This window comes from Protomyctophum parallelum (assembly GCF_964188405.1).
Source record: "Protomyctophum parallelum genome assembly, chromosome: 5".
Taxonomy (NCBI): Eukaryota; Metazoa; Chordata; class Actinopteri; order Myctophiformes; family Myctophidae; genus Protomyctophum; species Protomyctophum parallelum.
Window position 1 is genome coordinate 16,482,769 of NC_139702.1, and position 22,558 is coordinate 16,505,326.

Genomic DNA, 22,558 nt, shown 5'->3' on the forward strand with positions numbered 1-22,558 from the left:
CCCAGGAAAGTTTTTATTGTCTCCCAAACATCATTCAAATGAGATCTGGTTGCAAAAGGGGTGAAGTGGCCCTTAAATTTTGGAGACAAGAGGTTTGTGTCTGACAGCGATGATATGTAGGTCATCTTGAAAGGTCATCCTGGAACACTATATTATTCGTCCTGTCATGTACTGTCAGTTTGTGACAAAAGGTCAAAGCCATATATAGTAGCAGGCAATAGCTATAGCATTTTTAAAATGATTCAACTTAAAGATGGAGTGCCGTGGTTTGTGTCTATGGAGTTAACATTACTCTAATAGACCCCCAGGTGTTTTGTATGTGTCTATGGAGTTAACATTACTCTAATAGACCCCCAGGTGTTTTGTATGTGTCTATGGAGTTAACATTACTCTAATAGACCCCCAGGTGTTTTGTATGTGTCTATGGAGTTAACATTACTCTAATAGACCCCTAGGTGTGGTTATAATATTCAAATATGTCTTCCCTTTGTATTTTTGGTTTCTCCCTGAAATCTGAAAGCCTTTGAGTCAAAAGGCCCAATGGATATAACACCATTTTAGTGACATCATAACCCTAACCCCTCCCACATTATCATACAACAACAGCTGTGGGCGAGGCTTAAGTTCAGGTGGGTGGTGCTGCGGTGAAAACCAGGCATGCTTAATGAGCCGGTGGGTGTGGCCACATAAAAACATAATTTTAACACTTTCTGTACACTTTATTGAAATAAATCTTCCTCCTAGTATAATCATAGTATATCTGATGATCATGTTTTAGGGGGGTAAAACAAACCACGGCACTCCATCTTTAAGCCAAGTCGTGCGCCTGTCTTGACTCGTATGCCTTAGTTTCTGCTAGAGCATTGTTATTTAAAACGTCGTTGGGTGCATTTGAATGGGATTGCCATAACATGATGTCTGTACTATACGATTATATCTCTTGGTGAAGGAACTGAAGAGAATACAGGGTTGAAGATTATTACTCCATTAAATGTGCGTCTGATCTGCATTATCACATCCCTCCATATGTACTTTTATGTATATTAATAGTTACTTAACAACCAACAGTTGCACTCTTTAAGACGCACCTAAGTTCAAAAAGCATTTATTTTAAAGTCAAACTTCTTGGAGGTGTCAATGCTGGAAGATATACAGTATATGCACTGTTTTAATGTTACCAAATCATTACACTGGTACAAAATCCTTTCCCAGAAATGGTACACCAAGAAATACCAAGTGGTAATTTTGCTGAGTGTGTTGACATGAAAGGCACTTATGTGTGTACAATGTGTCATTTTGTTAACTTTTGTATTATGACTTTATATTATATATATTTTTTCTTTTTTTAATATAATGGGGGAGTAGGGACCAATTATTTATGTGCCTTTGATAAATATGTTACAGGATTAATTATTACTGTTTATGGGATATTTTTATGGTATGAGTGAACTTTTAATGCATGGCAAAATAATAAAAGTCTGTTAAGTGATGACTGTGGAGTATATTGAATTTATGTGCTACTAAAAGAAAGAGACCTATTTTTATTTATTTTTAACATATGTTTATTGATTTTTCTTTACAACATAATATTTTCAAAGCAATTATTCACATATATTCCCCCCCCACACACCACATGGCAGCACAAATACTAAACAAAATCTTCAAAGAAACATCAGGATATGTCCATACATAACAAAGCAACAAACAAAACAGAAAGAGGCCTAATTAATAATATCCTGTGTTACAGAACATCTGAGATGTTGAACAGTTGGAGAGAGCCAAGATAAATGAACAAGATAAATTATGCATTTTACAGTTTGAACGACAACCTGATCAGTTGGAACAACAATTTACAATTTAGGCATTTAGCAGACGCTCTTAATCCAGAGCGATTTACATTTAAGCCAAAACAAAAGGCATGGCATACATCACATATATATAAAAAGTAGTTATCGTGAATCATGTATAAACTAAGAACGTAACAGTGGAGTATCTATGTCAACTATACATACTATACTATATTATACAATAGGCCTATAGGCTACAAGTGTAGCCTACTATAAAGTGCTATGACTACATAAAATGCTATTCTAGTGCTGTCTACGTAACGAGCTATATAAGTCTGTCTAAAATACTATCTAAGTCAACATAAAGTGCTATCTAAGGGGCTATGGGCCATGATGGAGTCCGAAGAGGTGGGTTTTCAGACTACAGCGGAAGATTGGGAGTGATGCTGCAGTTCTGACTGTGAGCTGGTTTTGGAGCCAGAAGGGAGAAGAGTTTGGGAGGTGTGGAGCGTTGTCCCGGTGTTTTTAGTGAAGGCAGGCTACCTCAAGCTTCCCTGCATTAAAACTTTTTAATGCCAAGGACCCCCTAATTTACACTCATTAGCCCCGCGGACCCCCATTTGAAAACATATAGTATGCCAAGGAGCAAGGACCACCCCATAAGAGAATATATATTCTTAGGCTCTAGCAGTGATTCTCAACCCGTTTCATTTCAAGGACCCCCATTTTTCTTTTTTGTAAAATCAATGTTAATTGGTCTATTTGGTTACATTTGTACACTCAGAGTTACAGACCCATAAGGGTCCCCAGCTAAATAATAGTTATAACTATTATTTAGCTGGGGACCCCCTGGAACTCCCTCAATGAACCCTGGGGTAAGCACCCCACTTTGGGTGCTTACAACAACCATGACATCCATTGACGTGGTGTTGTGGACAAACAAATATGGGGAATAGAAGGCAAAATGCATATAGCCTACCGGATTATGTTAAATAATCCAGATTCTCTCATTTGTATTTATTTAAAGATGGGTTTGGGTTAGAGTACTTGTGTTAGTGCATATAACTGCAATTTGCATCTATTTTTATTTCTTTGTTAAAGCGCAAATAACATGCATTTCAAAACTGCTTTTAATATTTAATATCATATTGTCTATGTCCATCAAAGTTATTTCTAATGGTTTGAACCTCAACCACCACTCTGATATAACCAGTCCTTGTCATTTCTTTCTGGACTTTTAAAGCAGTTTTAGCTGCAGTACCACAATGTCCTGAGGTGGTGGGGGTGCTGAAATGCAGATTATGTAATATTTGAGTCATTATAATACTGATGCTATAAAACCAGGCTTGTTTCCATTCCATGCCAGCTTGGAAAATCAACAATGGTGGACATTGTAAACAAAGTGGAAATGCAAATTTGGAACTGAAGACTGAAGAAGGAGGAATTATACAAAGTAGGGTGACATTGATGACATCACGATGAGACCAAAATCAGTTGAGCTGTTCCTGAGAGCAATTTCTATTAAAGCACCTGATATGATATGACTGTTCAAAATTGGTTATTTGTGGGGATAGAAAACACATGGGAGCCCTAAAAATACAAAATAAATTGAAAAAGTTGAATTTTATGTTATAGCTCCTTTAAGATGACGTGTTGGGATTTGTTGGAGGTTGCTTGCTTTATTTCACTTTGTACATTACTACTGTTGCAAAGAAGTGCTCGTCCATGACCACTTGGGGGCAGCAGCACGCCCTAAATGGGTTCTTAGAAGAGCAGTGTTGCCATGTCCGCTTATTGAAAGCGACCCTGTGCTTGTTTTTCATGTAAGAAGGAAAGTTGCTTGTACATTTTTGGCTATTCGTTTCTAATGTGTAGTTTGCTTATTTGGCCTTGTTTCCTAATGTTGGTTAAACCAGCGGTTGGTTGATTGATTGATTGATTGATTGATTGATTGATTGATTGATTGATTGAAAATGTTATTAACATATTGCAGAATACCCACAGTTCAAGACTTGTTTGTAAGGGTCAGAGACACATTTTCATGTTTGATTGATTGATTGAAATAAGTATTAACAGTTTGCAGAATTACAGTACATTTCAAGCACAACTCAATACAAAGACTGTGAGTGGACGACCCAATAAAGCACTACACTCGTTTACAAGAGGGTCCACCTTGTTCAATTCATCAAAACATTTAGACACTTCTATAATCTATAGGCGTATAGGCAAAAGGTATTATTGTCCAAGGAAAGGACCCTAGGCTACATCTAAAAAAAAATAAAAAAAAATCTGGTATGGAAGTATACCAGATTTGTTTGAAATATTCCACCTTGTCATTCCCCCCCCCCCCCCCACACACCCCAATATTTTTCTTTTGGGCTTGTTTTCATAGAACGGGTTTGCTTATTTCTCTCACAATCTGGCAACACTGGTTCTGTTGGTGTTCGGCGGTGTGACCTGTGAACCGAACTGTGAACAGCCGAACCGGTGTGATTGAAATAGAATCAGAGTCATCATTATTCGGAAGGACGTCAAGGAACGGAACGCACAACGAGATAAGATGGACGGACGAAACTACGGCTCTTCTGGTAAATAGAAACGTGTTCATTAATATGCGCCAACATTGAGGTTATATTAAATCATAGCCGTATCTTTATACTCACTGTTAAGTGTTGTTAATTCGCCCGTTAGTTAACAACGTTTGTGTGTGTGTGTGTGTGTGTGTGTGTGTGTGTGTGTGTGTGTGTGTGTGTGTGTGGGGGGGGGGGGGGGGCTCTTAAAACCAACCGCAGTGCAACAACAACCTCTCGCTATTTACGTCTAATATCGTTATTTTAGTTTGTTGACATGTAAAGTAGTAATGGCGGGCTTTGTCATTAATTTAGCTAAACCTCACACTTGGAGCTAAAGCTAACGGCTAACTATACTAGATCAGCAACACAACACTCTGCTAATGTTAGAACAATGGTAGCTAGCTACTAGCTAACTGTTTAGCTAACGTTAATGATGCACTTTGTATTGAGTTTGCGCTTGGAATGTACTGTAATTCTGCAAACTGTTCATACATATTTCAATCAATCAATTATTTATCAACAGTTTGCAGAATTACAGTACATTTCAAGCACAACTCAATACAAAAAAACTGTTAACTGTGAGTGGAAGATACCATAATAAAGCATTACACTTGTTTACAACAGGGCCCACCATGGTCAATTCATCAAAACATTTAGAGACGTACGGATATACACAACAAGCCTTCGGGGGGGTGTTGTGTTGTTTTTATCCCTTTGAGATGTGTTGTGTAACTTGTGTTTGTACTGTTTTGATCATATGTTGTATTGCAATATATTGTTTTTGGATGCCTCGATCAATCAGACACACTTCGTTAGCCTTAAGGCTCATACATAGTCTGGATTTACGGTGGTGAGGTGACCACCGAACTACAACATGACGTCACGAGCCGCGGTGAAGAGCAAACCACCGCCACCGCTCCAGCCCTTCTCTCTGTTTTTACTCACCACCGCTCAACGTTATTTCAGCTCCGGTGGTCAGCTCACCACCGGAGCGGTGGTCACCTAAACACCGAAAATCCAGACTATGAATAGGCCTTAAGATTTTGACTCTCTAGATGTATTTATCAATTCTCTACTAGAGTCTAAACGACCTTCCCCCTGGCATCTTTCGGAACCCTCGGTTAAGCTTTTCTGAAGTTCGGACACGACAGGGACCCCCAGGGTCCCTGAGTGCTTATTCCACTCTCCATGGGAGACAGATGTACATACCCTCCGTTCACAACGTGCGGCGCTCCGCTTGAGTGTTGGTGAGATGTTTCAAAGATGCATAAAGCAGCTATAGGAGACAACGGCAACGTGGGAGAAATCACATTAAGCGCCGATGCCGTTAAGTATTTTTGTAAAAGTTTTGGGTGCTCTGAAATTCTCACTTCCTTGACTTCCTTATTGACTTCCCATTGTGCCGCCTCGCGCACCGAGACTGGCTAGCTGCGCGTCCTAGTTACTGCCTCTGATTGGCCGACCGCGTGCATGCAGGATGTTTATAATGCTGTTGTGTCGTCGGAGGCGGGACATGGGAAGAGAGGAAGAGAGAATTTCAGAGCACCTAAAAATACTTAACGGCATCGGCGCAGCGGCGCTTAATGCGATTTTTCTCCCACGTTTCCGTTGTCTCCTATATGCCGCTTTATGCATCTTCATCTTCACCAACACTCAAGCGGAGTGCCGCACGGCGTGAACATCTGTCTCCCATGGAGAGTGGAATAAGCACTCAGGGACCGGTGGGACCCCGGGGTAAGCGTGTCCGAACTTCAGAAAAGCTTAACCGGGACCCTCGGTTAAGCTTCCTTCCCCCATGGTGTGGTGGTATGGAAATACCTGCCTCAGAGTAACTCTTAACTTGTACAAATGCTACATCTAAGGTGCTCTCCCTGCTGCCCCACTGGTCCGGTTTGTCTGCGGAAAGCATGTAAAAACTGTGTTTTGATCCACTCTGTCTCGGAGTCTGGCATCCATCTTGGATCTCTCCTCATCTCCCCTAATGAGTGCAACTGGCTGCACAACCCTGGCCGCTAGGGGGCGCTTTTGCACATTTACAATGGAGGAGAGATCCAAGATGAATCAACATTTTAGGCTCTTCCACACTGCTACTCACTCACTAGCGAGCCAACGGAATGGCTCCCTGAAGTTAAAAACACATATTTACCAAATGGGGGTTCTGTATGACATTAAACCAACTATCAACCCACACGCAAAACCGTAGTAATTAATTGTTCTACTTATTGTATGTATTGTCATTGATTTACAAAATAACATTGGCTAATGTTAATCACGCTAGTAGCAAGGTTGCCAAAGTGAGCTGTCTTGGATTCACGTTGTAACATTGATTTGATATTACAATGTGCTCTTTTCTGTTCTTTAAGGGTATTCAAGTTGGGGAGGATCAGGCAACAGAGGTGATCCCCTCTCTCTCTCTCTCTCTCTCTGTCTCTCTGTCTCTCTGTCTGTCTCTGTCTGTGTCTGTCTGTGTGTGTGTTCTGGCAATAGTCATATACTCGTGCTCATGGCCACATAGGTAGGCACATAGATTGGCACGGACATTGCTGGTTGTAGGAGTGGTTGCACCACTCAATAATACATTTACTTGAATACGCTCCTTGCACACAGAATAACTATTCCTACTTCCTTCACTGGTGTTACCAATGATGCTAATGAAGGCTCTGTTCCATTCTGGTCAAACGGAGCCAGTGTTAATGATGCTAATGGAGGCTCTGTTCCATTCTGGTCAAACAGAGTCAGTGTTAATGATACTAATGAAGGCTCTGTTCCATTCTGGTCAAACGGAGTCAGTGTTACTGATGCTAATGAAGGCTCTGTTCCATTCTGGTCAAACAGAGTCAGTGTTAATGATGCTAATGAAGGCTCTGTTCCATTCTGGTCCAACAGAGTCAGTGTTAATGATGCTAATGAAGGCTCTGTTCCATTCTGGTCAAACAGTCAGTGTTGATGATGCTAATGAAGGCTCTTTTCCATTCTGGTCAAACAGAGTCAGTGTTAATGATGCTAATTAAGGCTCTGTTCCATTATGGTCAAACGGAATGGAACAGATCCCCCCCTCACATGGACTTACCTTTTTCACAGACAGTGGGAGTTGATGACCTCCGAGGGGACGCTTGTTTTACAGGTTAGGGTTAGGTTTAGGCAATAGGCATAGTTTTTGTAATGTTAGGTTTAGGCGTAGTTTTTGGAGAGGTTACTAGCAGTAGTAACTACTACGCTGTAAAACAAGCGCCCATCGACTCCCACGTCTGCGAAAAAGATTCCCGCTGTGCACCATACCAGGGTTTCCTGCACAATGTTGTTGGCATGGCGCTGCGCCATGCTTGAAATAAATCGCGCCATGCCAAGCTTAAAAAAAAAAAAGGGGGATAGTGAATCATAGTGTGTGTGATATGAAATGTCCAGTACCTCCCCAGTGCCTCCCTCAGTGCCTCCCCCAGTGCCACCCCAGTGTCTGCCCAGTTTCCGCCAAGTGCCTCCCCAGTGTCTGCCCAGTGTCCCCCTGAGTGCCTCCCCACTGCCTCCCCAATGTCTTACCAGTGGCTGCAGTTTCTCCCCAGTGCCTCCCCAGTGTCTCCCCAGTGCCTCCCCAGTGTCTCTGCAGTGCCTCCCCAGTGTCCCCCCAGTGTCTCCAATAGCAATACAAGAGCAATAATACAAATTAATCTTAATTTATTAATCAAATTAATTAATTAATTAATCAAATTAAGGTCCCCCCGCGCCCAGCACCATGCCAAGGCCTTTTCCTGCAGGAAAAACTGCATACCCTATTTAACAGTTTGACTGCAGAGAATTGTTTAATCCAGGGTACGATACATGCTTTTTACGACATGTTTTATGTGTTTAATCCGCCGTATTGTAATAAATAAAAATAAACTCTGTCTTTGCCGCGGAGCCTAGAGACTAGATGGTTTCATTTGATGACGAAACCGGAAATCAACACATGCTGTGGGCTGCTAGGGCTTCTGGGAAATTGAGGCCAATGCAAATGAACGGCCTACAACTCCTCATGGAGGAGGTTCTTGTGCTGCGATCGCACCACCCGCCAAGATGGCGGGTGGTGCGATCGGATCATAACAAACGAAGGAACCTTTTTTCGCCGGATTTTCACGGATCAAAAGCCCAAATAATTCAGCGTATGCTCTAAAGGTAATACAACAATCTCGGCATCCTAGGATATTTGATTAAAATGCGGGTTACGCGTTTTAATCAGTCAAACTGTTTTAATAGGGTATGGTGCACAGCGGGAATCCTTTTCTATAGGGCCTATTACACACAGATGGCCCAACGGCAGCTGATGTGGTTGTGTGTGTTTTTCTTTCTTTTAATATTAAATGGTCTCCCCGCCAGGCTCCAACAACTTTGACCAGTATGGAGGAGGAGGAGGCTACAAGGACTCCATGTCTGGGCTGGGGGGGTATGGAGGAGGAGGAGGAGGAGCGGGGCAGATGAAGAGGGGTCTCTCTGGAGGCTCGCTGCTCTCGTCCACGGGCGCCGATGCGGTCATCGCAAAGATCAACCAGCGCCTGGACATGCTGACACAGATGGAAGGAGGGATGAAGTCCGCTCGCAACGACAGGTACCGTTCTACAGTCGGCTCTTCGGTGCTACTGAAAGTTTCTGACGAGCCAAAATCATTTTGGCACTACAGCGTATGAATCGGCCCTTTACCGTCCATTATTAAATGATAGGTAAAATTTGAATTGCCTTTAGATGTAACACTTATTAAAACTTTTAACGGCACATTATAAACGGTGCTCTTATTTGACATTCCACCGAACCAGAAGACGGATCGCTCTGGCCACGTCCAGGTGTTTATATACAGATGGAACGTTTTATTGACCTGGCGGGGACAATGCTCGTGCCAACGCTGGATAAGGACACAATGCTTCAGTATTTACACATTCCAAAGGTCTCTATAGACCGCACTGCAGTATATATTTAACCCATTTAGGCCTGATGTCGAAATAAAAAAATGCTTCTAAATCATAACCGTTTTCAGTGGTGCTCAATGATTTATGTCCCCCCCCCCCCCAAGAAGCAAAGATTTGAGTTCAAAACGTTCCTTCTGAAAGAATATATATTAAAAGATTTGAATTGAAAAAATCTTAAAACGTGAATAACTCTTGATCTAAATCATCCCGTCCAATTCTAAGAGAAGATCCTGTGTTAGACGGCCCACCGCGGTCCCGTCGCTATAGTCGCGTTACAATTAATCATATCCTCCCGTTGTTGTCAATCGCTTCTAGAGTGTTTTGGCTACATTTAGCTGCTTCAGCCACATCCGGGATAACATCCGGTCCGTCGCTAAAAGTGCTCCGCTGCTATAAATCGCTGGGCGCTCTGATTTAATGGATTAAATAACCTCTGATTTAATGGATTTAATAATCCCGGGCGTTCGGGGTGGAGCAACACGATGGGCGACAGAAACCCTCCGCTACCCTTCTGCTGATTCTAAATAAATTCTGTGGTTATTACGAGACTCATTATGAACAGACTGCAATGCAGGCTTTACCCATTTCTCTCCTTTTCAGTTCCTGTCTTTAACTATCTTCTTCCTGAAAAAAATAAATAAATAGATACTTTCCCAGTGTTTGATGTTTCAGAATGTGTGACGTGATCTGGGCATTGATCAACTCTCACTGTATGTACAGTATGTACAGTAGCATCGATCTGAGAACTGTTTTCAAGTTGAGGTTCAGTGAGGTTTGTGAAGGTGGGAATGGCAGAAGCCGGCCACTGCCTGACGTCGAAATAAGAAAAACGTTCGCTCTGAAAGAATATATATTCAAAGATTTGTGCCGCATTTTTATGATTTTTTTCAAAAATTGCAGACCTACAAGCTCATAGCTTGTAGGTCTGCAATTTTAGCAATTTTTCAATAGCTAAAGTATAACATAATGCTTAGTTAAAACACCAAAAGGGGTTCCCGCCAAAAATGGGTTAACGAATGAACAATCATAGATTCTCAGGATCAAACTCACACAAACACATCTCCGGACTTTATTTGACTATTGTTGAATGAAAGTGTTTTTCTTTATTATTATGTCTACAGCTGTGTGTTTTTAGCTCAGTACTGTGTTCTGGTGTTTTATTATGTCTACAGCTGTGTTTTTAGCTCAGTACTGTGTTCTGGTGTGAGAGAGAGTGATGCTGTTGAAGAACCAACCCGTTTTGGACTCGAGGGTCGTTCCTGCTTTAAGCCCCCTTAGTAACAAGCAGGGCCTTTTATAATGAAGCCTCTGTTTCACACCGTTTAGCTAGCATGGTGCTCTGCAGGTCGACAACATTGCCTTTGCCTTGTCATTTCTTGTCTCTTTGTATCCATTTCTTTTGTTTTATTTCTCCTCCTCCATGTGACCTAACCCTGTTTCCTGGATTTAGGTTGCATGAGAGAGAGAGAGAGAGAGAGAGAGAGTTTGCAGCTGGTGTTGTGGCATATCTGTGTCAAATGTTAAGGACCTCTGCCGTATCCCACTCAAAAGAGATTTGGGTTCCATCATCATATGAGCCATTTGATTCCCCCGCCATTAATACAATCTCATGGCTGAGTATTTAAGACACAAGAGAAACAAGACAAGATCCTTTTCTATACGACCAATTTATGCCCCCCCAACACTTCCCCCCCCCCCCCCCCCCCTGGCTTTGCCGATGAGCTGTTTGACAACACGCTAAAAAGTTCCATGTTTGTGTCTAACATCACTGACGACCAGACAGTGTCCTTTTTTAAAACAGGCGCTCCTGCACAGAGATGTGTTGTTGTGGGAAGAACTTCAGTGCATATTGTCTGTAAACCAAGTTGAGAGGAAACATCACAGCTGTGCCACCAACGACCACACCAACGGTGCCTCTGTGTGTCGCGGGTCGTCAGTGTGTGTACGATGATGGTTCCGTCCTCATCAAATGAAAAATGGGAGCTAAAGATAAAGGGAGAGAGAGAGAGAAAGTGAGACTGTGGAGCAGGTGGAGAAATCCAAAGCCTGCCTCCCTCCCTCACCCTCTGCTCTTCTCTGTGGAGGTGAAGGTGGAGCAGGTGGAGAAATCCAAAGCCTGCCTCCCTCCCTCACCCTCTGCTCTTCTCTGCCACCCTTCCTCCCTCCCTCCCTCCCTCCCCCCCCCGCAGGTTTGAGCAGTACGAGTCTTACGACTCGCAACCTTCCTCTCTCACCTCTTCCCGAGATCTCTACAGATCTGCCGGCGGCGGTAGCTATGGTTACGGCGATGGCCGAGGGGACGGTATGCTGATGGGTCAGCGTGGCAGCTCAGGCTTCGGAGGAGGAGGGGGGTTTGGGCTTGGGGGAGGGGGAGGAGGAGGAGGAGGCTTCGATGGCCCCTCCTCCACGTCCTATGGAGTCGCTAAAATGCGACAGGCTATGAGAGACTCCTTCAGCGGTGGCCTGGGAGGAGGTTCAGGAGGAGGAGGAGGAGGAGGAGGATGGGCAGCCGGAGCAGGCAGACGCTCCCCTAGAAGGGGTGGAAATGCCGGGGGCCGTGGAGGAGGAGGAGGGTTTGGAGGCCGCAGGTCTGACCCCACTCCATTCGGAGGAGGAGGAGGGCGGGGAGGAGGAGGAGGAGGAGGAAGTGGTGGCGGTGGTGGAGGCGGTCGTGGTCGCTCCACTTATGGCCGCTCTCCGGGAGGTGGCAGGGGCAAGCTCCCATCCCTCCTGTCCAACCGCATGTACCCCGAGAGTGGCGGCTTCCGCCAGGGTTCTGCTGCCCAAGGGCCACAGGGTTCTGCTGCCCAAGGGCCACACAACGTCCCTGGGAGGCAATTTGGACGCCCCGCTCACGCCCCGCGGGCTGGCCGCAGCCGCAAGAAAGCTGCCCTCAACCGAGTAAGTACCTCCTGTCAGCCCCCCCCCCCCCCATCATCTGCACCGGGGCAACAGTTCTAAGACCTGTTTATCGATGTCTTTGATCCCATCAACTAGTGGGCGAGGGGATTTTTACATGTCAAACTAGCCCCATGTGACCTCTTATCTGCATCTCACATTTAGGGTCACTTCTGTCCCCCCCCCCCCCCCCCTCTAATGTCAACTGTCCATTTAGGGTCACTTCTGTCCCCCCCTAATGTTAACTGTCCATTTAGGGTCACTTATGTCCCCCCCCCCTAATGTCAACTGTCCAGTTAAATGCGGATAGAATTGGCTCTGCGTTCCCAGGATGTCACACTCAGGCTTTTCCACAGATTTTGCACCCTTGGTTTTTTTCTACGTGTCTTTCTTCTTTCACCCATGGGTGTTGGTAGGCTAGGACTAGTGACCAGGACTTCCCATAGAAAGAAGATTGTCCGTATTTAAAGTGTGTGAAGATATGCATCGAAAGTGATAATTTTTTTAATGGGCTGGGTTTAAAGCACTGCAACGATATTAAGATAATCTGTGTTGGATTTATTTTTTCATTTTTTTATCGTAAATCATTGGTGTAATTATTTCTTTTAGCCACCATGTACTGCTCTGTATTGGCATATTTTGTAATATCCATAATTTTCAGGTACTTTCCCCCTAGATTTAATTCAGTTACTTTTAATTATTTTGTATCGATGGCTGTCAGAATATATCAGCACAACACATTGTGATATATTACTGAAATATATTACTGAAAAGGTCCTACACGCATTATCTTCATAGTACCAATTTAAGCTTCATCATATTGTGATATTTGATGCATGAAAACAAACTGCAATCTGTATTGTCTCGTTTTGCATATGATGCATGTTTGAAGTCTAGCAGTCATAGAGTGATCTAGAAGCCAAACTCATTAGGTTTAAATGGGGTGTGTGTGTGTGTGTGTGTGTGTGTGTGTGTATGCTATCTTTCTGCACTGTTACACAGTCAGATGTCCGCGATGCTAAGCTATCATCTTATATTTTTATATCCAAGTCAAATTAAGCTCTAATCAAGCCCTGAATATCACATTTATCGGCCAAGCTACACCAGGCAATTTTGCGAGCGTTCGTATGCGTTTACTGCGCGCGTACAGTGCGTTTGGATCTTAGAGTATATATTAATAGAGACGGCACCCGGAGGAAACCCTGAGGTGAAATGGACATAGTGGCCTAATTTGGTATTGCAGCTCGAGCCAGCGCTCGTCCGTTGACTCATTGCGCACGTTCATGTGTTTGGGGCCATGACACGTGAACGAATGTTTCATACGTGAACGCAAACAAACGGCACAATGATAGTCAACGGCAGCGTGTTCATGTATTTGGGGCCAATCCATCCCAGAATGCACTCTGTTCCTACACGGAAGAAGGAGTGAAATCGCCTCATGCGCTTTTGAGCAACTTAATGCAAGTGGATGGGAGGAGAACTCGGGTGTCTTCTCTATTCATATATACGCACTCAAGGTCCGCCCGTTTAGAGTAAACGCGCGAGAAAAGCCTGGTGTAGCTTGGCCGTTAGGGAGCTATGCACATAAATATTGCGTGCGTGCGTGACCGACCGTGCAGTGAGAGGATTTCGGCCGGTTTTAGGTAGATTACATCGAACTAGCCAAAAGTTGCTACATGATGCTACATTAATCCCCCGAAGTCAACGGAAGGTTAACGTGGTATGTAACGCTGCCCCCTATAGAAGGTTAACGGTATGTAACGCTGCCCCCTAATGGCCTATAGCAGCAGGTGAAACCTCAGAGTCCGCGCGACACCCAGAAGAAGAGGAAGCCTACGGTGCCTGCTGCCGATGAGCCAGAGTCTAAGATGAACAAGACAGAGACCGCAGGGCCAGAGGGTACACACACACACACACACACACACACTAAACTTTAATCAAAAGCACAGCCAACCTCCAACACCTCTGCTGTTCTTATATTTGCAAATTCGATTGGGTCATTATTTGCATTGGAACATTTCTGGTTTCACACAGGATTTATTTTTTGTGAAAATCAACAGAGGAATCAAACAGGAGACACATAACATAACAACAGAGGAATCAAACACACTAGACACATCTTTACATAGCAAACATAGCCGACACATCAACAGAGGAATCAAACGTAGGCGACACATCAACAGAGGAATCAAACATAGGCGACACATCTTTCGGCAATAATGCCCTAATAATAATAATGCCACACAGTGGTAATAATTGTGACGGGCCTACATATGTACACACCAAGAGCTCCGTTTCAGTCACCGCTAAACCCCTTATCCCTAAACTACATATGTACACACCAAGAGCTCCGTTTCAGTCACAGCTAAACCCCTTATCCCTAAACTACATATGTACACACCAAGAGCTCCGTTTCTGTCACAGCTAAACCCCTTATCCCTAAACTGCCTTTTTTACTATTTTGCTAAACATTTTTGAATAGTTAAAATGGCCAGTCTACAAGCTCACAACTTGTCAATGTAGATTGGCTAGTTAAATTATTCAAAAAAGTTTGTCAAAATAGTAAAAAAAAAAAAAGGCAAAGAAGTTTAGGGATAAGGGGTTTAGCGGTGACGGAAATGGAGCCCCAGGTCTCTCTGGCGTGCTTTATGCAGCGTTTGTCGGGCGATGGCTTGACCTTTAACCTTCTGTTTCCAAACAGAGTCGGGTTAGGGTTATGCAGCGTTTGTTGGGCGATGGCTTGACCTTTAACCTTCTGTTTCCCAACAGAGTCGGGGGAGAAAAACGGCGACGCCCACACTCCATCTACAGTGAGTACACCTAGATGATCATCTTGATGATCTTTCTATCATTATTATGATTTTTTGGGAATTGGCTTTTTCACCCATCCTAACTTGCGTCAGCTAACTTGCCGATATTGCTTAATTCTTACATGCGCTGGACATGATCAGCAGTGGAAAGAAGAAGGTGCTGCATGGAGCAATCTGTGTTATTCTAAACCCGTGGGCGTAATCTGTGTTATTCTAAACCCGTGGGTGTAATCTGTGTTATTCTAAACCCGTGGGCGTAATCTGTGTTATTCTAAACCCGTGGGCGGCTGTGGCTCAGGATGTAGAGCAGGTCGTCCAATGATCACTGGGTCGGCGGTTCGAATCCCGGCTCCTCCTCCTGTCCACATGTCAAAGTGTCCTTGGGCAAGACACTGAACCCTACATTGCCTCCAATGAGTCGGTCGGTGTGAGCTCGCCACCAGTGGTGAATGTGGGAATTGAGGACGCTGGCGTCGACTGTTCGCCGCTTCACCCCCCAATGTATGAATGAATGAACCATTGTAAAGCGCTTTGAGCACTTGGAAAAGTCCTATAAAAATGCAATTCATTATTAATAAACATGGTTAATATGACATGTGGTATTAGTGTTACACTACGTGTAAGTATAGGTTCTGCCGTAGTAGAAAGGGCTGCGACGGAGAGCAGGTTTATGTATCAAGCACTGATCCATTTCCGGTTGCCGTAGCTGACTGCCGTAGCCATCGTTGCTTAAAGTCGCTATTGAATCGGTTACTGCTCCCTGGACACTGTCCAATAGCTGCCGACTGTTCCTAGTTGAATGCAAAGGGCAAATATGATTGGCCAGTGGTGTGAACCTTTCCTTAATTTGTTTTCTGTCTTTCTCCTTTCCACAGAGTACCAAGGCTGCACCAGAAGGAGAGAAAAGTAAGTGCTTCCACTTCACTCTTGTCTTCTACTCTTTATTTTTGCATATTGATGCCTGCTAAAACACTATCTATCGCTAGCTGTTAGCATAAACCCCAGTTCCCAGTGCCAGCGTACGCGTTCACTTAAAAAAGTCGGAGTTTGACCTTATTTGACATATATATATATATAGACGGACTATACTATACATGGGATATGACGCCACCTAGCGTCGACATACGTATATGTAAATATATATATATATATACGGACCTGGGATATGATGCCCCCTAGCGTCGACATACGTATATGTAAATATATATATATATATACGGACCTGGGATATGACGCCCCCTAGCGTCGACATACGTATATATACAGACTTGATGAAAAGAAGAGTTAACGGTGTCTGTATGTGTCCTCTCCCCACAGCAGAGTTAACGGTGTCTGTATGTGTCCTCTCCCCACAGCAGAGTTAACAGTGTCCTGTATGTGTCCTCTCCCCACAGCAGAGTTAACAGTGTCTGTATGTGTCCTCTCCCCACAGCAGAGTTAACGGTGTCTGTATGTGTCCTCTCCCCACAGCAGAGTTAACGGTGTCTGTATGTGTCCTCTCCCCACAGCAGAGTTAACGGTGTCTGTATGTGTCCTCTCCCCACAGCAGAGTTAACGGTGTCTGTATGTGTCCTCTCCCCACAGCAGAGTTAACGGTGTCTGTATGTGTCCTCTCCCCACAGCAGAGTTAACGGTGTCTGTATGTGTCCTCTCCCCACAGCAGAGTTAACAGTGTCTGTATGTGTCCTCTCCCCACAGCAGAGTTAACGGTGTCTGTATGTGTCCTCTCCCCACAGCAGAGTTAACAGTGTCCTGTATGTGTCCTCTCCCCACAGCAGAGTTAACGGTGTCTGTATGTGTCCTCTCCCCACAGCAGAGTTAACGGTGTCTGTATGTGTCCTCTCCCCACAGCAGAGTTAACAGTGTCCTGTATGTGTCCTCTCCCCACAGCAGAGTTAACAGTGTCCTGTATGTGTCCTCTCCCCACAGCAGAGTTAACAGTGTCCTGTATGTGTCCTCTCCCCACAGCAGAGTTAACAGTGTCTGTATGTGTCCTCTCCCCACAGCAGAGTTAACGGTGTCTGTATGTGTCCTCTCCCCACAGCAGAGTTAACGGTGTCTGTATGTGTCCTCTCCCCACAGCAGTGTCCAGTGACCAGGAGGACAATGCCGCTGAGGGGGGGAAGAGGAAGTCACAGAAACAACAGACCCCAAACCAAGGCCAGGACAGGAACCCCAAGCTGAGGAGGAGAAGGGGCTTCCTGGAAAGGTCAGCGAGTAAACAACGCCCCCTGGTGGTCAGGCGGTATGAACTAGAATAACAATCTGCTCCACTGATTTATCGATCCCAATGTTTGGATCTGTTTGGATCTTCTTTAAAGCGTTTAGACGATTCTACAAATGTTGCCAGATTTGACTGACTGACTTACTAGCACAGGCAGACTCTATACATACTAGAAATATGTCTGAAATAAGTGCTGAAATAGACATGAAATAAATGCTTAAACGTGTAGCTAGGTGTAATGTTAGAGACCACAGAAGCCTGTTTTCTCAACTCGCAGTTTCTCTGCAAGACAATACTCTATAAGCCATATCTCCAAAACGGGTGGGTCAAACTGAACAACATGAGAATTAAAACAAAATCCAATGGCAGTCCCTCAATCAAATTTAGTCACAAATGACTTCTAAATCCTGACAGTTGTCTGAAAAACCCATGTTTCTATGTCAATGGTTCTCAAACATTTTCACGCCAACGAACCCCATCTGAAAATATGTTGTTCCAGGGACCCTCCCAGAAGCAAAGATTTGAGTTAAAGGACAACTTTAGTTTTTTTCAACTAAGGTTCATGTTTTAGGTTGTTATTAGAGAAACTACAAGGTGAGTGTAAATTTTCTTTCATTTGCTGCTTTTTTTTGTTTTGGGGATTTTAGCAGTTTTTGACAGGGGGGGTATTATTTACTATAGTCCTAATAAACCCCAAGAAATTACATCTGACCACAAAAGATCACAGGATCGATTGAATGTGACAAACTGACATATTGAGCCTATACACACAGTATAAGCCTTCCCCTTATACTGAAGTGAAGGTAGCCTACTGGCTACCTTCACATTCAGTAGATCCTGTGATCTTCTGTGGCCTGATGTAATTTCCTGGGGTTTATTAGGACTATAGTAAATAATACAAAAATAAATCACCATAACATTTTGTAAAAATATACATATTTAGCCCCATGCTCGAATGCCCCCGCCCCCCTGTCAAAAATAGCTAAAATCCCTGAAACATGAACCTTGGTTGAAAAAAACTAAAGTTGTCCTTTAAAGAATGTTCGCTCTGAAAGAATACATATTAGTTTTTTATTACTTCCTTCCCTATTCTTCCATAATTCTAACTAGGGCTGCACCGTGGAAGAAGGGACATCCGCACACTGCCACTTGCTAGTTCAGAGCAATTTTATTAATTGAGCAACGTTTCGGTCTTGCGACCTTCCTTCGCAAGACCGAAACGTTGCTCAATTAATAAAATTGCTCTGAACTAGCAAGTGGCAGTGTGCGGATGTCCCTTCTTCCACATTGTATACTCTTTGTCATCATCGCACCTGCTCCAAATTGCCTGCCGGGTGTGCGGAAGTCTTCTCTCTATAACTAGGGCTGCACCGAAAGGGAAATTATTGGCCGGAACCGAATATAGGAAACAGTTGGCCGAATACCGAATATATGATTCATATATATATTCTTTTCCTACCATTGCTGCCATGGCCATGACCATAAACCTACCTGATTTATGGCAAAACTTAACTTAATGTGACTCATTCTTGTGTCCTGTTGGTGCAGAGCCATGTTTGCCTGCTCTGTGTGTAAGTTCCGCTCCTTCTACAAAGAAGACATGGCCACTCACCTGGAGAGCCGCTTCCACAAAGACCACTTCAAGTTCCTCCAGAGCAACCTGTCCAAACCCACCACGGACTTCCTACAGGTGAGACTTAAGTATTGTTTTATGCTTTAGCTATTGAGAAATAGCAGATCTACAAAGCTCTATTTAACCCATTCTGGGCGGGAACCCATTTTGGTGTTAGCACTATGTTACGCTTTAGCTATTGAAAAACAGCAGATCTACAAGCTCATATGAGCTTGTAGATCTGCTATTTTTGAAAAATCAAAGAACGACTGACATTTCCAGAATCTGATCTCAGGTCAGAATGGGTTAATCAGACCAGTGTGTGTCCAGTGGAAACCTCGTATGAATCTGATCTCGGGTCAGAATGGGATAAAATAGGATGGGTTAACGTTGTGGTTTTAATGTTCCAGGAGTATCTGATGAACAAATATAAGAAGACGGACCAGAGGACGAGTCAACTGGAGAACCACTCTGCTGCCATATGCCAGGTCTACAGGGACCAGGACCTCACCAGAGGTAAAGGACCAGTAGCATAGGACCAGGACCTCACCAGAGGTAAAGGACCAGTAGTACAGGTCTACATGGACCAGGACCTGACCAGAGGTAAAGGACCAGTAGCATAGGACCAGGACCTGACCAGAGGTAAAGGACCAGTAGTACAGGTCTACATGGACCAGGACCTGACCAGAGGTAAAGGACCAGTAGCATAGGACCAGGACCTGACCAGAGGTCAAGGACCAGTAGCATAGGACCAGGACCTCACCAGAGGTAAAGGACCAGTAGTACAGGTCTACATGGACCAGGACCTGACCAGAGGTAAAGGACCAGTAGCATAGGACCAGGACCTGACCAGAGGTCAAGGACCAGTAGTACTGGTCTACAGGGACCAGGACCTGACCAGAGGCAAAGGACCAGTAGCATAGGACCTGGACCTGACCAGAGGTAAAGGACCAGTAGCATAGGACCTGGACCTGACCAGAGGTAAAGGACCAGTAGTACAGGTCTACAGGGACCAGGACCTGACCAGAGGTAAAGGACCAGTAGCATAAGACCAGGACCTGACCAGAGGTAAAGGACCAGTAGTACTGGTCTACAGGGACCAGGACCTGACCAGAGGTCAAGGACCAGTAGTACAGGTCTACATGGACCAGGACCTGACCAGAGGTAAAGGACCAGTAGTACAGGTCTACAGGGACCAGGACCTGACCAGAGGTAAAGGACCAGTAGCATAGGACCAGGACCTGACCAGAGGTAAAGGACCAGTAGTACAGGTCTACTGGGACCAGGACCTGACCAGAGGTAAAGGACCAGGGTTGTAGTACAGGTGTACAAGGACCAGGACCTCACCAGAGGTAAAGGACCAGTAGTACAAGGACCAGGACCTCACGTTGAGAAGTATTCTGCATGTCCTCCCTCTCCTGTAGACTTGGTTAGTGCGTGCGGTTAGGGACAGGGACAGGGTTAGTATTGAGTGCGTCGGAATGGCGGTGCGTCAGAATAGCAGGCAGGAATTAGGAATGTGAATGTTCTCTCTCTCTCTCCTGTAGACATAGGCCTGAATGTTCTCTCTCTCTCCTGTAGACATAGGCCTGAATGCTCTCTCTCTCTCTCCTGTAGACATCGGCATGGAACACTTCATGAAGAAGGTGGAGGCAGCTCACTGCGCAGCGTGTGATGTCTTTATTCCCATGCAGCCTCATCTGATCCAGAAACACATCAAGTCTCCTGACCACAACTACAACCGAAAGGTACCCTGACCGGAACATCCTACAAGCTACGAGCTTGTAATAGCAGACGAGGTCTGCTATTTTAGAAAAATCGAAGAACGAGAAACATAGAAACATAGCTTTTTCAGAAAACTGTCAAGATGTAGAAGACTTTCTTTTAAATCTGATCTCAGGTCAGAATGGGTTAAGCATATTTATTTTAACCTCTTGACGTGTCTAACCAAAGGGAATGATGGAACAGTCCAAGAGGTCCAGTCTGTCGGTCGCTCGGAGCATCCTGAACCACAAAGTCATCGGACAGAAGCTGGACAGTTTCCTCAAGGTACACGCATGGTTTATTTGTAACCATATTGGTTGCTTTAAAAAAACTAATTGTATGGAAATTAATTAAAACGAGGAAGTTTTCATAAAGTGAAAAGCAGCTAATGCCATCAGTGTAATTATGAATGATTTATAAATGATATCTATATTGATGTGTGTCCTTGTATTAAGGCCAGATTTAGCAGTTAATACAAATTGCCCCTTACTTTTCTTTGTAGTTGTTACGTCCCCAACAAAGAGGTCCAGGTGTTATTTTGTGCAAAAGCTCCTCATTGGCTATTTCCCCTACCATAAGCCCTCAATGAATTGAATGGGGCATTGGGGTGTTGTGCTAATTCGTTTATTTCCATCTCTCAAAATTAAAACCCCATAGCCCTATTCAATTAAATTAATTTAGCGCTTATGTTAGGGGAAATAGCCAATAAGGAGCTTTTGCACAAAATAACACCTGGACCTCTTTGGTGGGGATGTAACGACTACAAAGAAAGGTAAGAAAGCCTTCTAGCATGGAATTCTCCTTTAAGACCTGGCAACCACATTGAGGATTCTTTTTACTTATTTACAACTCTTTCTAAAAAAACAGAACAAATCTACATTAGCCTGTGCTGAACTATTGCTACTCCCATTTAGAGATGTACGAGTTAACCCATTTTCGGGCGGGAACCCCTTTTGGTGTTAGCATTATGGTATGCTTTAGCTATTGAAAAATAGCAGAGCTACAAGCTCATAGCGCGCCACCGAGTGGCGCTATACGAGCTTGTAGGTCTGCTATTTTTGAAAAATCGAAGAACGACTGACATAGAAACATAGCTTTTTCAGAAAACTGTCAGGATGTAGAAGACATTTTTAGAATCTGATCTCAGGTCAGAATGGGTTAATTCAGTGAAACCTCCTAATTGGTTGCTTTTTGAAATCCACTTCCTGGTTGGGCAGGGGGAGAATCCCTTCGTGGGCGGTAACCAGGACGACCAGGATCTGGAGGAGGAGGCCATGGCCATGGAGGTGTCAGAGATTGATCTGACCAATGACAGCCAGGCGGAGGAGGAGGCGGAGCCGGCCAAGGACGAGGATGGAGACACGACTGTTCTGTACTGTTCTGCAGAGGCCTCGCCCCCCCGGGGTGAGGCTCCGCCCCCACGGGGGGAGGAGGAGAAGATGGAGGAGGAGGAGGAGGAGGGGGTGGAGGGAGTGCTGGAGGGGGGGGAGGAGGAGGAGGGGGAACACGAGGGAGGGTTTGAGGTGGGAGATGGAGATGGTGGAGACGAGGAGTGTTTCGTGGTGGCTGATGAGGTTGGAGAGGAGGGGGTCGAGGCAGAGGAGGAGGGGGAGGAGGAGGAGGAGGAGGAGGAGGGGGGGGGGATAGTGGCGACCGAGGCGGAACACGAGTTGTTAAAAAATGATGACAATGGAGTGGTCGTCCTAGACTGAACCTTGTTTGTGTTTTCTTTTTTTTTTAAACACACCAGTGTGAATGTTTAGACCTTTTTAGACCTGTCAGGACCTTCGAGTATATATGAATAGAGACGGCACCCGGAGGAAACCCTGAGGCCAAATGGACATAGTGGCCCAATTTGTCATTGCAGTGCTGGGCCCAAACACACGCTGGTCCGTTGACTATCATTGTACACGTTCATGTTATTGGGGCCATGACGCGTGAACGCTATGTTTCATA

The 22,558-nt window shown here is 44.5% G+C and overlaps 1 protein-coding gene across 1 annotated transcript; it reads left to right on the forward strand.

The window, feature by feature from the left end:
- Nucleotides 1-6,728: 6,728 nt before the first annotated feature.
- On the forward strand, nt 6,729-22,071 carry akap8l (A kinase (PRKA) anchor protein 8-like; the record flags this gene model as incomplete). The annotated part of the gene is made up of 12 exons (XM_083764339.1): nt 6,729-6,756; nt 8,711-8,939; nt 11,484-12,195; nt 13,977-14,091; nt 14,962-15,002; nt 15,878-15,908; nt 17,085-17,211; nt 18,775-18,916; nt 19,249-19,354; nt 20,456-20,586; nt 20,792-20,887; nt 21,820-22,071. Coding segments are annotated over exons 2-12 (1,932 nt in total), but the record flags the coding sequence as incomplete, so codon positions are not given.
- Between the last annotated feature and the right edge of the window lie 487 nt (nt 22,072-22,558).